Source organism: Melanaphis sacchari, unplaced genomic scaffold (assembly GCF_002803265.2).
Source record: "Melanaphis sacchari strain LSU unplaced genomic scaffold, SCAv2.0 Contig11_pilon_pilon, whole genome shotgun sequence".
NCBI lineage: Eukaryota > Metazoa > Arthropoda > Insecta > Hemiptera > Aphididae > Melanaphis > Melanaphis sacchari.
This window is the reverse complement of record NW_020270469.1, coordinates 4,597,221-4,614,248: the sequence shown is the minus strand read 5'-3', so window position 1 is coordinate 4,614,248 and position 17,028 is coordinate 4,597,221. Positions and strand designations below refer to the sequence as shown.

At 27.7% G+C, this 17,028-nt stretch overlaps 1 protein-coding gene across 4 annotated transcripts in view; it reads left to right on the top strand.

Annotated features, from left to right (window-relative positions):
* Nucleotides 1-15,862, top strand: part of LOC112604222 (tropomodulin) — a 45,522-nt gene extending 29,660 nt beyond the window's left edge. Inside the window, exons 1-11 of one of the 4 annotated variants that reach the window (XR_003115215.1) lie at nucleotides 8,225-8,397; nucleotides 8,734-8,886; nucleotides 9,327-9,494; nucleotides 10,579-10,699; nucleotides 10,891-11,111; nucleotides 11,195-11,349; nucleotides 11,446-11,542; nucleotides 11,610-11,757; nucleotides 13,143-13,250; nucleotides 14,338-14,403; nucleotides 15,557-15,859. Coding sequence is in view for 1 of the 4 variants with exons in the window: in XM_025353158.1 (XP_025208943.1) it covers nucleotides 8,734-8,886; nucleotides 9,327-9,494; nucleotides 10,579-10,699; nucleotides 10,891-11,111; nucleotides 11,195-11,349; nucleotides 11,446-11,542; nucleotides 11,610-11,757; nucleotides 14,338-14,372 (1,098 nt within the window). In the remaining 3 variants the exon portion in view is untranslated. Of the gene's footprint in view, nucleotides 1-8,224; nucleotides 8,398-8,733; nucleotides 8,887-9,326; nucleotides 9,495-10,578; nucleotides 10,700-10,890; nucleotides 11,112-11,194; nucleotides 11,350-11,445; nucleotides 11,543-11,609; nucleotides 11,758-13,142; nucleotides 13,251-14,337; nucleotides 14,404-15,556 lie in introns of those variants that run through there. The other 3 variants (XR_003115213.1, XR_003115214.1, XM_025353158.1) reach the window with 3 other exon arrangements.
* The last annotated feature ends 1,166 nt before the right edge of the window (nucleotides 15,863-17,028 follow it).

Here is a 17,028-nt window from a genome sequence, read left to right as displayed (position 1 = left end):
AAGCTTAGAATGATATACTTAATATATTCTACTTACACACATATTTTATATTTATACGTATTACAAGAATAATAAACTAAAATTACTTAGATGTAAAATATCGAGTATTTTTATTAATAGTTTTGTCTTTGATTCTCAAAATATTCTTTTATAATCAATTGTTATTTAGTCTCAGATATCAGAGATCAGCTACGTCCCATATTAGAGCCGAAAATTACAAATGATAATGGAATAATTTGTTTTATGCCATTTGATCGATATATACACTAGAAAAAAATATATCCACCCCCTTAATACAAAACTGCCCACTTATGATATAATATGGATTCGTTTTGGAAATTTATTCGAATCACATAAAAACAATCCCTCGGAATACGCAGACTATAAACAGCTCCTTACAGTTTCTTAATAAGTTCTCCTAAACGAATACACGCGTTAGGATATGTTTGTATTAAAATAATTTCTGTACACGACAGTAAATAAACTAAAGTTAAAAGCAAATAAAACGTGAAAAACGTTTTTTACACGTGTCTCTTAGATATATTATTATATCTATTGGTTAAAAAGCTGCAGCTGACTACTTGGTTCTTGCTGTTCGACACTCCGAACACTGATCGTGTATTCGTATGTTATGTAGTTACCAGGAAATAAATTTATTCATTGCGAGCTACTTAATAAAACGCGGTCCCGATCGACATCTATACTATTAAAAGTAATCTATGTTTTTAAATGTTTGTCTATTTGTCCGGTAGTGGTTGCGTCTGATAAAAATATAAAATCATGGTTAGTGTTCAAAACTTGTTTTTTAAACAGCTACAAAAACAAGTGTCGTTTTATATCATAGCCATTACTGTATAGGCATAGTTTAAACCTGCGTTTTTTTTATTGCTTAAACCAATGATAAAGGTAAAAAAACCGCGATTTTTAACATCCCCGGCATGAACAGCTTGGTATGAGCGGTCAGGTCGGAGCCATTAAAGTAAAAGTGTGCATATATATTATATAGATACCTATATATATACACACACACACACACACACACACACACGCGCCACGCACTCATAGGTCATCCGTTCTGTATAAAAATAGCACTTGGGCGTTGTACGCACGCTTGCTCGTGCGGTATGCTCGTATACGGCTTCCGGAACCTAAGCATGCACAATATAAAAAGTTGTACAATATTATAATCTAATATAGAATAGTGTAGAAAACATTAAAATGTATTTTGTACACTTGGAGTAAAGTTGTGATGTCAGTGCGAAGTGACATGATAATATTATGAAAGTCGAAACTAGTTTCTAAATCACTATACAACATACACGATAAACATGTCTACTACCATTTTTCCTTTATTTATGAATTCTAGTTCTTAAATTTTCACATATTCAGGTACTTACGGAGAGACCATATTTTAAAATACTAAAACATATTTTATAGCATTAAAAGAGTGTGCTGTGGAAGTACCAACTTCATTTTTTTCATCGAACGACTTTTGAAAAATATGATGTATCTAAATTCGAACAATTAACATTATTTAATCTATTAACATTTTATAATATTTATATGAATTTATTATTAATTATGATATATGAGAATGATAAATACCAGATCGTCCAGATCTTATAATACATCTATTTAAATTTTTTTTAAATCATTTTTAAGGACTATTATCTTCAGTTTATACTTTTTAATAATTCAGGAACTGCCCATTCGAATTTCAATTTAGATATGAGTATTAATACAGACATATTAATATTTCCAAAAAAATCACCTGTTTAACAAATTACAGTAAAAATAGAACGGTTCTCATTTAAAAATAAAAAGTTTACGTTTCCATAGAATACTCCTTAAGTGGTATTTAATATATTATAATACTTATATAATTATAAATATGGATCATAGTTAAAAATTTCAAAAATAAAAACTAGAAAAAAATTTAATAATAAATAAAAATGGGATAAAGCATGTTTGTTGAACCACTCTATATTAATTTCGTAATATCACTGTTGTTAAAGGCAATTTCTTACTGGCACTCTAAATTACTTTATAATGATCTCCGCCGCCCGTCTCATCTTGTTCCACCGCGGTATACGTCACTTTCGCCAGTATCGTTAAATTTTCTTTTCAAAAATTAAATGTCATTTCTGCGCGTGGATTAATAATAACAATCCGTATAGCTGTATAAAAAATGTTTGATGTACTCGCGCTGAAACATTATAATAAATACGTGTTAGAAAACGATCAACTAGCTGGTACCGCACAATGTATAATATACAATATACATATTATCACCATTTTCGTTTACCTTCTATATTATTAATTTCGGCGATTCGCCGATGAATGTTTTTTGATTTTAATGCTAATGTAGGTAGTAAGTAGTAGTTACCTACCTACTACCTAATAATGACATAGGAACTAATGTACTATTATCTTACCGTGTAATCGATGTTTGATAGTAAGCAACGGGGCTATCAACGTATTCAACGAATCTCAAACTATTTTTGCAGTGCAAACTATAAAATATACCCTTCCTCACCTCCTGTAAATTTTGCGGGTCACTGTATATATCATAATTAGTGATTTCCAATTGGTGATCCATAGACTCATCTTAATGTAATCTAGTCTGGAATGTCAAAAAATTTTGTTTAGTTTTACATGTTACAAATCGTTATTATTCCATCTATTAGGAAACAAGAAATATAGAGATATAGTTAAGTATAGTCCATATGATGAACAATTTAGAAAAATGGTTGAAATTTTGAATTAAGTTGGGAACCAAAGATCTAAATTTTAAATAATAAATAAGATTTGATTGCACTTATATCCGTACCTGTACATCAGCTGCATAAGCTCGTTAAGGTAAATCTCCTTATTAAAATAATACGCGTGTTTAAGGAGTATAAGTGTTGTAGTGACGTATTTAAAGCTCAACAAAAGGTCTATGGAGCCATGGGATCCATCGTTTCGCTCAAAAATACAACTATAGTGGGTAGTAGAAAATTATTTTTGACCCTACAATTTAAACTTTTTGATGTCGCTAATTTTTTTTATGAATCTTAAACGCAATTCAACCGTACGTGCAGGTTTCATTGATAATTTTTAAGGAATCTTTTAATTTTGTTGATATGTAGGTCCGAGAGCATTTTTAGTTTTTGGGTTCTAGTCTAAATGTCTAATCAAAGATCAAGGACGCGTGGGCTGAAATGTTGAGTGTTCTTTAAATATATGTGCGTGTTTAGTCGGTAAGCATTGAGTCCGTGGAGTTAATATATATATAGATAGTTACGATGTGTCACACTTGGACGTGATAACTTTGGTGTCTTTGCTTATTAAATGCGGATGTGTTACCTAGTTTTAATGTTTAATATAATATTTACGTTATAAAATTAAAAATTTTAATTTATCACATCACATTTTCTGTAAAATGTCTCATGTTGACATGTTATGTAATACACGATAGAATATATTTAATCTCACTGTATGTTATTATTTATACCTATGACGTGTGTACAGAATACGGATAGTGACCACGGCTCTAGATACTATACTACTATAGTATCTATTATGTTTTATTATCTATCCATGATAGTGACTAATATTTTAGAAAAATATGTACCATATTATCAAATATTCATATCAATATTATATGTATAACTCATCACGTTTATTAACAATTGTTATCATTATCCTTTATTTATACTTATGTGGGTAATAGCCAATAGGTACCTAAATGTTAATATTACCTATATCAATACATAAGTACGCATTTTAATCAAGCTGTTATTAATTTTTCAAACTAATATATTGCTTCAATTGAATTCATTATAGATACACAGACTTTACAATAGTCTTTTTTTTTTCATTATTTTTGACACTAAATTATGTGATTTTATTTATTAATACTCTGCAGTTTAGTACAATTAAAGTTAAATTATAATTATTCATTTTTAATAGTTGTGATTAGTGATATTTAATATTCCTTTTAACTTAGGAACAATTACCACGTGATTTTTTGACTTTCTCAGAATTTTACTTGAAAACAAGACACAGAACAATGATGTTTAAAAAAGAAATAAAAAAGAAAAGTAGAATATCGCTTTCGCTACTGTTGGAATAACCTTGAGTATCCTTCGTCCATCATCGATGTACAAAATACTGAAATACCTATAGCATCCGGTAATATCATCAGAAAGTAGATCAATCATCAATGGTATGTGATAATTTCCACTTGACTGTTTTTTTTAGTCAATACCTCTTAAAACGATTATTAAACTATCTTAGAAATTGGAGTTGTTTTTAAAAAAAAAATATTGTATATTAGTCGGCAATTACTGGGTAATCTGCTAAACGAATGACTTTAACTTTCTATGTTCTTAAGTGTTCAATGTTTCAAAGTGTGACGTGTTAGTTAATTGAGCAAAGAAAATATTTGTATATATTTATAGACTATAGTGTTTAGTGTTAACGTGATAAAATATTTAAAGTTTAAATTCAAGTGTACAATAATATATCATATTATTTTAATAGCTACTTATAGCTGTATAACATTTATTTTATTACCTATAATATAATATATATTATTATAAGTAAAATATGAGTATTCTCGCGTTTAAGTTTAAGATATTTCACGTTTCTTGTACATATTGCTAGAATTCACATTTTCTTTAATGTCGACATGCTTAATAAATAATGACATAAACACACTCTACTATACGGTCTAATGTATTATCGTGTATATTGTGTTATATTTTAAATGTTTGTTTATACATTTTTTTTTGCAATAATAATGTTTTGACGACGCTTTTATAAATCGTTCTTACTTTTTATACTTCTTGGCTCTTAGTAAATTTCTTCGATAACTACAAACAAGTAAATAATAACAATAAATTTGATTTAAAATAAATAAAGTTAAATTTAATGTAAGGTATAAGATTATTTCAATGATGAATTTGAACAAACATACTAAATTTCTAAACCGAATATTTACCATCGGTTTGACGTTAACAAAATAACATGCAAATACGTGCTTAAGCGTTAAAAATAATAAAATATGTAATGTAGTAGGTACTTGGTTCATAAATATATATAACTAATGCTATATAGTTTTAAAATAATTATTATTTATGTAGATTATATTTTATTTTATATGTATCTGCGGATACTATACTGTTTAGATAAGCTCTTTTGCTTTATTATTTGTTATATTTCTATAAGTACATACATTTTTAAATTTTCTATATTAATCAAAAAAGTTGAAAATCTACTTTGATTACAATATTATATACATTTATTTACCCTTGAATATTTTGTATAGAAGTATAAAATTTATCATAGACACTAAAAGGAAGGCCAAAAACAAATATCGATTTTTAACTTGTCCAATTATTAATTGAAATATTGCCGAATAATAATAATAACAATAATATTACGTACCTATTATTTCTACATTATTTTTAATATATCATCTTAACATCTTATATTATATTACGCATTATCTAATCATGAATAGCTTAGGCTTTAGCCTTTTTTACAACTGATATAAATTACATTTCAAGTATTATTATTATTGTTCATAGCAATAATACGTGAGACTATATAGTATATATCTATATATTTCATTAGGCTATTAGATATTAGGATAAGAAAAGAAAATTTGTTTATACCAATCAGTATAAGAAATGGTGTTTTTACTTATGATAGTTTATCAATTTAATATTATTACTTTTTCTAATAAACTTAGAAAGAAAATTCACATTTTATGCGACTAAAACAAAATAGTAGGTATTACTGTTGGATATTTTACACATAATTTTTAGTATGTATGTAATTAATGTATTTGAATACATTTTATTAATTATTTTAATGATTAATAAATAGATATTTATTTTTATAATTATTTTTTACAATGCATCTATTTATTATCAGTTATGTACTTAATTATAGTTGTGTTATTATTTTGTTTTCGTATTATTTTCAAATAAAAATTAACTTAAAAATGAATTGTGTAACTAGACTAAGTATTAGTGTGAAAATGTGGAGTGTACTTTGTACTTGGACCCCAGCGAATTTACGTATACATAATTTCCAATCGGTATTTAGTATTTACCATAGTCTATAGTTAATAAACTAATTATAATTTGTTTATCGTCTATATTAATGTGATTATTCTTTGTTATTGTTGTCAGGGAAATTATCAGTTACTTACTTATCTATCAATATTTATGAAGACAATTGATCTTAGTTTTAGTGATTTAGATACCTTACATAAATTATAATACATATTATATGCATATAGGAATGAACTTCCTGCAGAATTCAAATTGCATTAAAATAACGTGGATAGTAATAACACTCTGTCATCAGTCGTCATTATACTAGTCCATAGTACGAAATATACCTACAGTAAACACATGGACTCGGCGGATACCAGACATGTAATAATTAAGAGTAGATACTAGGGAAGAAAACACTCCACCAATTTTGTTTGCAGCTTAAGTTTTGCCAACTAGGCAAAGGGATAAAAGCTTTACTTAAATTATCAAATTCGATCGGTAAACTAATAAGTAATATGAATAAGAATAAGTGATAGCTAATAACGATTGATTCTGTGGAAAACGAAGAATTTGAGCTCTATAAAAGTATGATAAATAAGTGTATATGGAGGACATAGGTTTTGACATTTAACGGTATCATGATCTCGAATGGTGGAGATAAAGATTAAATAAATTCGCATTATTATCGCATTTATACGATACTATATTAATATTTTTATAACAGATCATCGTATCAACCTATTTATAAATATGCATGCAGATGCAGTCAAGTTAAAGTATTAACATATGCCGTGAACAAATTGAAAATTCAATTGTGAATTTTTTGTCGTAATAATATAAAATGAAAAGTGGAAAAAATCATTTATATATATTTTTTTAAATATGTTCACGTCTGAAATTATCATGACCAACTCAGGTATTAAAATCGAATTGAATAAACCAGTTTATCTGTAAACATATACTCATTGTATGTAAATTATAACAATAATAAAATCATTGAATTTTCAAGTTCAACCAGATTTTGTATTAAAAGTTCTATTAATAACAATATGTGATGTACTATGTAGGTACCTACATCACGTCATATTGTACATTTAAATATTTTATAACTCTTCCGATGTTCAATAGAACAAACGATAACTTATGTGCAGGCATAATATTATATTATATCGCCATTTATACAGCTCGTGATCGTTACGATGTTTTCTGATCGCTGTGAACGCCACTGAATTGTAGTGGCGGTGGCTAGGCTAGAATACCGACTATAATATTTAGATTTTAGGTACTCGCTGCCTGTTATAGCCATACACAATAACAGTAAATAGTAATCATACCATATTATTATGCAAGCACTCATTCCTCGTCATCATATTAAATGTATAGTATAAACTATAAAGTGTATACCTACGCGTACCTACCGGACGCGTTGGAGGCGCGCGCGCGATCGACCTGCGGAACGAAAGACGACGACGAATGGGTATTGGGTATGACGCGCGACGGGAAGATTGTCGACAAGCAGGCGTCGTTGTGCGGGGGAGCGGTAGAAAGGGGGAAGCCGCCGAACCCAAACCGTGATCTGTGCTATTTTACGCCAAACCGGTGACCACCGATCACGGTAGCCGCCCGGCGAACGGCGCGACGTCGTCATGACATTGTATAAAGCAGTGTTTTGACGATTCGCGAGACGACTGAATAACGGTCGTTCTGCGATCGCAGAGGACGGGTCGAAACGTTTTCAAATCAAAAGAGGTTCGACTGCTCACTGAATTGCCGCTGTGTCGCGATTCCATAGACAAGAGTTCATGGGTATCCACTCGAATACACGCCATACACGGCACGCACTATTATTGCGTTACGTATTTATTGTATTAATGACTTAATTATGCACAGCGCCATAGCGTAGAATGTAAACAGTGCATGTGTAACATTGTAATATTATATACAATAAATAGGTATTATAACACTATAACAATTAACAGGCAAACGCGATACGTGCGCGTAGCGCGTACGGTTGCCGATCTCCACCGGTTTGATATGAATTGTGCGCGCGCGTCCCCTCTACCGCTGCCAAACGGCCGTTTCACCGGTCCCCCCCCCCCCCCGCGCCACACGCCGCGCCGACAAAATGATGTCACTTGATAACAATTTCCCACCACCACCGTCGGTTGTGACCGAGGGCGAGTGGCGATCGACGTTTCTCCTCCGACCGCCAGTCCTCCAGTCGCCTTCCAGCAATCTGTCCGCCTGTCACGGCGTTCACAACGGCCTGTGTAGCGCCGCTCGTCAGTGATCTTCACCGGCCGACAACGGCGAACGCGAGCATCGTTCGAATCAAACAAAATCGGTACGTGTATGGTCGGCGTGTTACCCGGTCGCAACCGCCGCAGGATTTTCAGCGGACGCGGTTGATCCGCCGGAGCCGCGGCGTATTGATTATTTTCGCGCGACAGGGTGTGGACCCCGTTCGCCGTTTCTAGCGGCTTTCGCGTTTTCGTGTTTCGGTTCCTCGGTCGCCATCCGCCGCGACCCGTCCGTCTGGCCCGAATTATTGTCGTCTCTATCGCTACTGATCTTCGTCCGAGTCATTTTTGTCCCGTTTTGTAGCGCTTCTCATGTGTATTTTTTTCCACCCCCGATAATAATTGGTCGTTTTTTTTTTTTTGTTGTTGTTCTTCTACAGACGTCGTCGAAAAAAACCACTACGATGACCACCGCCCCGGCCAAGCTGTACGGCAAGAACTTGAGTGAATATGATGAGCTAGATGTCGACCAACTGCTCTCTCAGTTATCACCTGAAGAGATCAGCATTTTGGCTAAAGAAGTCGATCCAGACGTAAGTACCGAAATGTCCATGTTAAGCACATTTGTCCACGTTGAATAAATGTCACTTTGATGTCCATATCAGTTCTCTTTTGTCGTTTCAACATTTTTTATGATACATATTATAACACCTGCGGCTTGGTTTGACGATGATTATTATTTATTCATTCTATTTTATAATTTTGTACCTATTATTATATTGGATAATAAACTTCCAAAATTTGCCTGTTAGTGGTTTTTAAATTAACTTTCAAATTTATGCTATTTCCATTTCATTTACTGAGTAAATACTTGATAACTATTTATTTTTTTTAAATTTAGAATGGTTGCTCAATCTTTAACAAATTTTTACAGATAAATTTCATAGTTTAAAAAAGTACATTAGGTATATTATCATTGATTACAATTTGTGTTTATCCTTTAAAAATTTACAGTATTTTTCTCCTTTTTAAGGACAACTTATTACCACCATCTGAACGTTGTAGTTATGAATGTAACAAAGAAGCCACTGGACCATTAAATAGAAAAAAACTGATTGAGCATATTAACAAACAGGCTCTTGAAACACCTGATCTACCAGAAATTAAACCATATGTACCTGGAACTGTAAGAGGGAAAAAGGTAAGATGATAATTCATTAGAATATATTTATATTGGGTTGTTAAATTAATTTTTATTGAATAAAAATGGAATAACATTATAATTTAGATAATTCATTTGAATTATTACTATAATTTTTTTTTTCAATTAGGAGAAACTATTCAAAAACTTTTTATTTTACCTAATTCCGTTTTTTTTTTTTTTTAAAGAATATTTATAATCTGTATACATTATTATACGCAAATTATGAGGGGCTTAAAAAGAAAACTAATGACATGTAGACTTGAGAGAAGGAGGTGTCCGGTGACACCACTTTAAATGAACCTAATTCCATTTATAAAATATTATATAGGTAGTTGAAATTCAAGTATTTACATTTTGAATCTTGCTTGAAAAAAAAAAACTTAGTATAATATCAATTGATTATATTTTACGGGAAAAGAAATTGGCCATTTAAAGGATTTAAGATAATATTTTGTTAATTATCGTTAACAAAACAAAAAACCTACAATAATGTCAATAATATGTAACTAAAAGAAAATTTTATTTTGAATAACAATGTTATGAAACAAAAATATAAGTACTATTAAAATATTAATATTTTAGAGATTATTCTCAAAGAAATGAAAATTCATATATGACTAAGCTCTAAACATTTCATTCAAATAGTATCTATAAATTTTTGAGTGAAATATATAATAAAATAGGTAGTTTTAGTTGATAAATATAATTTTATTATTCCCTGTTTACATTTTAGAGAAAGTAATAAATTTAATTATTATTAAATATCAATAATTATATATAAATATAATTTAAAATTATAAGTTTATCAATTTTTAAATAATTACAGTAAAATGTATTAAATTTATGAACTTAGTATGGTTTTGGCAATTGTCCTAAAGAAATTGTTCATTTATTTTATCCTTCAGATTTTTATCAGTATTTTTGTATATTTGAAAATATTGTGAAATTGTTGTGTAATAATATAAAGTATAAACAAAATTAACTTCAGTTGTATGCTATGATAACCTTAGTAAATATGTTTATAATTTTGGATTATTTTTAAATCATTAATTATGATTATTCTGTTCTCATTTTATTACAGTGGGTGGCACCTGAAACCAATGGTAACACTGAACATGAAGATAAAATTGCAATTGATCTTGATGATGAATACGGTGATGCGTTAAATTCCGCATCACAAGAAGAAATTATAGATTTGGCTGGTATTTATTTAAATTTTCTATAATTTATCTCAATGAATATTTATTGCTTTATTAAGTACATTCAATGGCATATTAATAAAATGTTTCTCTTTGCTTTGTCTTGTAATATGAACTTAATTAATAAATGACTATGTATATTCAAGTATACTTCATGATTAAAATTGGTTTATTAAATTAAACTATGATTTTAGCTATACTAGGATTCCATTCAATGATGAATCAAGATCAATACCATGCTTCATTATTAAATAAAGGTCAACCAGTTGGCTTAGGATGGGACGGTGTTACAAAGGCAACACAGCCTAAGGTTTATCCCCCAGAGCCGCCCAATCAAACAGATCCAGAAGAAACTATTAAACGAGTACTTGATGATGATTCTAAGCTACTTGATCTCAATTGGAACAACATTAAAGTAAGTATACTAAAATTATAAAATTTCTAGTAATTTTAAAGTAATCTTATTAGATAAAAAATTAATATATTCTCTTGTTCTAGAATATTTCTGATGAAAAGTTTGAGAATCTATTCAAAGCTTTAGTAGAAAATACTCATTTAGAAACATTAAGTTTGGTAAATGTTGGACTCACTGATCGGTTAGCAGACAAGTTAGCTGAAGCATTAGAAAAAAATTGCACATTACGCGTTTGCAAGTAAAGCTAATAACATAATAATTAATTTTTAATTTTTATTTACTATAATAAATGAATAAAAGTAAATTTGGTATACCTTTCTATGATATTTTTTAGTGTGGAAACAAATTTCATTAGCCCTGTAGGAATAGTCCATTTAGTCAAGTCTTTATTGAAGCAGAGATCTTTAGAAGAATTCCGTGCCACTAATCAGGTACACTTTTTAACAATTAAAAATAATAATTTTAATTCAGTTTTTCAATTAATTATTTTATTTTCAGAGATCCCAAGTATTGGGAAATAAGATAGAAATGGAACTTACCAAATTGATTGAACAAAATCCAACTATTCTTAGACTGGGTTTGCATTTGGAGTACAATGATGCTCGTCATCGCATTGCATCTCATTTACAACGCAATATTGACAGGAGTAAGTTTAAATTTTATTATAAAATTCAAATTGTTTTTTAATTATTATTTAAAAATAGTTCAATAACATCTTTTTAAGATAATTTTAATATTTAGGGATTATGTTATTCAAACTTAAAAATGTCCAGCTATAATTATTAATCAATAAATGATATTATATTGGTTTAGACATTTTTAACTAGATATTTAAATTTTACCATCTAAAAATAGTGAAAATAGAGTCAACTAATAGTGCTAACTTAGTCCTAATTAGGCCTATAAATGTTGTTTATGATAACTTTCAACAATTATTTCATTACAAATATTATATTAAATTGTTCTTGTAATGTAACAAAAAACATTTATTTTTAGTGTATGTTAATTGAATGTTTTTTCTGTATCAACCATATTATTTAGGACCTCTATTTAAATTTTATTGGTTAATATTATTTTTATTGATTATAAAATTTTATAATCAATAGTATATTTTCTGGACATTTTAATTAATAATTTATGATGTTAAAACTATATTTAAGAAATATAACTATTAGGAACTAATAGTTATGTGCCTCAATCATTCAATTTTTGACCTAAGTATTAAGTCAAGTAGAGGCTTATGTGTTGTTGACATCTTAGTTTCAGGTATGATGTCCGATCATGTTTTATCAAGTTCCCTTGTTCCTTTATTAATTTATATGTTTGGTTTTTTATTTTTTTTACTTTAAATGAAACATTTAGAGTTAAAATATAAGTAAATGCATGATCTCTATTTGTGTCCAAAAAGATTATTCAAAATATTTATTCCTGTTTTATTGTGATTTTGTTTGCAATCATTTTTCAAATATTACCAATCATCCATCAGATTGCCGTCTTGGCGTTCGAGCCAAATTCAAATTGGCTGAAACTAGACACAATAATCAATCGAGTTTTGAAATTGTATCTACTGAATAATATTTGTATGTTTCCATTGTCGTTCAGTTCGTGTTTTTTTTAATCATGTATATATTTTTTGTTTGAAATTCAGCTGACCTGAGTCTTAACCATCCATTCTGTTTTCAAATTTTTTTTTTCATTTAAAACAAACATGTAATTTTTTGTAATATTTATTTTTTATATCCTTTGCACACCTACTGGATGTTGATATTTTTTAAATATATGTTTGGTAGTTAAAAATGAAATGACCATTTTAGAATGTAGTAGATCCTATCTATTTGAATTTTAATTCACAAAAATTATGTTTGTTCATTTATATTAATCCTCTTCAATATTTAAATTTGAATGCCAAAACATTATAAATCATTTTTCAAAATTATAACATTCTTTAATATCCTTACAATTTGTTTATCCTTATATCAATCAATGACGTTAGTTTAATGATTTTTATTTTTGTTTATTTTCCACCTTCAGTAAGAAAAGACACGCCGTTGAAAATGAAATTTAGGTTCTTTAGAAAAACACCCCAGAAGCACCGCAAGAACTTGATCAAATAAATGATCGGCGGATTACATTATTGAGGTCTTGTCTTTTTGCTGTTGTTGTTTAATTTTTACTACTTAAAGGAATAGCATGAAATTACCAGCTCTTAATGTTTAGATTCATAACTTATGTATTACTTTGGCCATTCACATTTTAATTTGTAATGAAATCGTGTTTTAGAGTGAGATAACACATTAACCTTAAAATGATTTACATATCAAATTTGACTAATTCTAATTTTTTTTTTCGTTTTGTCAAAATCTATAATTTAAATACATATTTATGAACATAATTTTTATATTATGATTTTAATTTAATTTTGTCATTGACTTATTAACTACTTAATTAAATTAATAGAAAAAGAGTAATTTATACTAAGTTTTAAAAAAAACTGGATCATACAAATTCTATTTAAATGCTAGATATTCTAATATTCTCAAGATAATTTTATCATTCTAAAATATAATCAAAATACCTAACTACCTAATATTTGCATTAGTGTAAATTTACTGATGTCTTAATATCTTTTTCTATGTGTATTAATGAATTAATATTGAACTAAATTCGTACAGATTGCATATAGGAATAAAATTTTGTCTTTTAATTTTAAGAATTTTTGATATAATGTTATAATATACATATAAACAAAAATCTCCAAAAAATATAAATAAATTTAATTTTAAGTTTAACTTCTTAAGTTATAAAAATACAAAAAGAAAGGCTTTATATTAATTTACTTGATTATAATGATTATGTTTTAAAATTAATAATAATATATTAATGATTATATAAATCATAATATCTATGTTTAAGTTTATTTAATTTACTTAATTACATATTAATTTTAAGCTACAATTGTTTACATTAAGTAATAATAGTGTTTGAAATTAATAGGTAATATTTAGTAATTTAGTTATAAATAACACGCATGGTGTTTATTTAACATTGTTTTGTTTTTAAAATATTCACATAAATTTTAGCATGTCAACTGAAGGAAAGCATTGTGTTTTCATTCAGATTGCATGTTACCAAAAACCACTGAATCCTTTTGGTGATTGGTAATACTGCAGAATGTTTGTGTAAACCATAATCTGAATTTGGTTTTTGGTGTTTTTCTCTTTTGCAGTACGCCAGAGCCGTGTGGGCGCAAACTCCGCATAAATTACATATTTTGGCTACGTACACTATTTAGGTATATTTAAATAAATAATATTGAAAACAAATAAGATACTTCTTGTATTTTATGCTTATGCTCATGAAAACGCTTTTATATAGCTTTAATTGCAAACAATTTTGTATACTCATTGTTGGCATTTATTATAAAAAAAAAAAAAATTTGGTAAAATTCCAAACTATTGAATTATTTTTCAAATTAATAAATTTTATCACATTTTTATATCAGTTCTTAAAGTATTTTAATTGCTTGTAAAGTGTATTAATAACTCAAAAGTAGGTTTATATTGTCATTTAACATTGCATGCCTTTATGTTTGCATGAAACACGATTTCATTTTGTATCCTTCAAAACATTATCAGAATATATAATTTTTAAGCTAATTGTGTATAAAATATATCTTATTGTTATAAAACTCTCATATTGTGCACTTTTTTTTCTCCAGTGGTACCTATTAAATTTTAAATAAAATATAATTTATGGTTGCAATCTGATTGATTATTATAAAAAGTTCATTCGTAAATGACAATTCAAGAATAATTGTTTAAAATTTTACTTAAAAGTTAATGGGTGTATTATATACCTACACAATATGTACCTATTGTACCTAATACATAAATAAATACATAAATTTATGTGTGTGTATTATAGGATTTAAACATATTTTATAAACCCTTGAAATTTTTTTAAAGATTAAAATTTAAAAAAGATTCTGATTTAAATATTTAAGATACATTTTCAAGTATAATGATATTTGCAACCAAGGGGTAAATTCAATAAGATATAAAATATTTTTTAGAAATTTAAAAATGATAAAGTTACCTTTTTTAGTTAAACTAATCTTGAAAGGTAAAATTGTATTTTTATTTTCTATATCCTTATCAAATCCAAATTCCTTAGTCTACCCCCCAAATAATCATATAATTTTGTTGTACGTCATTATTGGTAAGTCCTTAAATGCTTTGATTTATACATTTTTTTTTTTTTTTTTATGTAATTTTATAATAATTATTCATATAATGCTTTTTAAATCCATGTATACTGTAGAGTTGCTGCTGCTCAATGTTGCTGCTATTAAAATTAAAATGTAAACCTTTGGTGATGGTTGGATTATTATCTGAGAACAAGTAATTTATTTTGTCTATACTTAACTGTTTTTTTTTCTTTTGCAGGCCGTTTACGCAGAACTGGTCACTTTGCGCGTACATACACTGGCGGTTGGGTTGTACATAAAAAGGCTAAATAATTATGAGTTTGTGCCTAGACCTTGGTCCTAGACTCTTATATTTTAAGTATTTAATTATATACTATATTTATATAATGTATTGTTTTTTTCTCCTCATTAATTGTTCAAACAATTTGTATATATATTTATGTTATGGTCTTATGCTGGCCTTTTCATATGCGTTTAGTTCTTAGTGCATGTGTGTGACAATTTTATTGATTTGAATTTTTAAACATACAATTATATTTATTAATATAATTGAGTTAAACAAATTTATTATATAAAAAGAAATTTTATCTTGTTAAATTGCACAATTTTTATTTTGTGCGTATTGTTTTAAAAGAATGATATATTTTTTACTATTGAGTTGATCATAAAAAAATTAAGTAGTACCTAGAAAGACTAATTAAAACAAATAGCATAACCCTAATTTGATTTTGTATTGCTAAACATTTATAGTTATTTTATTAAGGTTATTATGTATTTTTACACTGATACTATTTCACTTTTAATTGCATTAAATGCCTTTAATTGTAAACAATTTTATTACACCAAATTTTGCCATACTATTTTTATAAACTGATTTTCTTGTATTAATGTTACTGTTGTGTTTCAACCACATTATTTTAATACAATGATCATTTATTATACTCACTTAAAATATATAGTATTGTATAACGCAATGTATTGTATTGAATTATTAAACCTAATATAATACCATTTGAGAATGTGAGTTTAAATATCACTTTTGATTTATGAAAAATATGGAAGATTTTGATGCAAGAAAGCAATATTAAAAGAATTGTTTGATACTAATGGTTCACAATTCATATTGTGCATTAAATTCAAGTATTTAGGGTATTGTGTTTTCTACATAATGTCATCGATAACTTCAACAATATAATGTATGGAAAGCTGTATAAAGTAGGAATATTATAGCAATAACAATATTTTTCATAAATATTCTTATCTATAGAAATACAGAATTTATTTTTAAAGAATATTTATTTATTTTTTGAACAATATTGGAGTAAAACGGGTTGGGAATATTTTATCAGATTTCAGAAAATGATTTCCTTGGAAACTGTATTTAAATTTCGACAGTATTTTACAAAACTGAATGCAGATTCTGATATTCTCATGATTTTCTAATATGCAGATCTCTTGTATAATATCACAATTTAAACAAAATTTAAAAAATTCTTACCTATTGTTTTGTTGTTGGTCCATGGAAATTGAATGATTATAAACAACAATAACACTGTATAATACTTTATTAAATAAATAACTTAAAATTACAAGTGCTTGATATAGGTACCTATATCAATAGAGAAAAAAATAAATGATATCTTAAGTTGACTTATTGATAATCAAGAATAGGCAAAATGAACATCACTTAGTGTTGTTGTAGTGTAATTG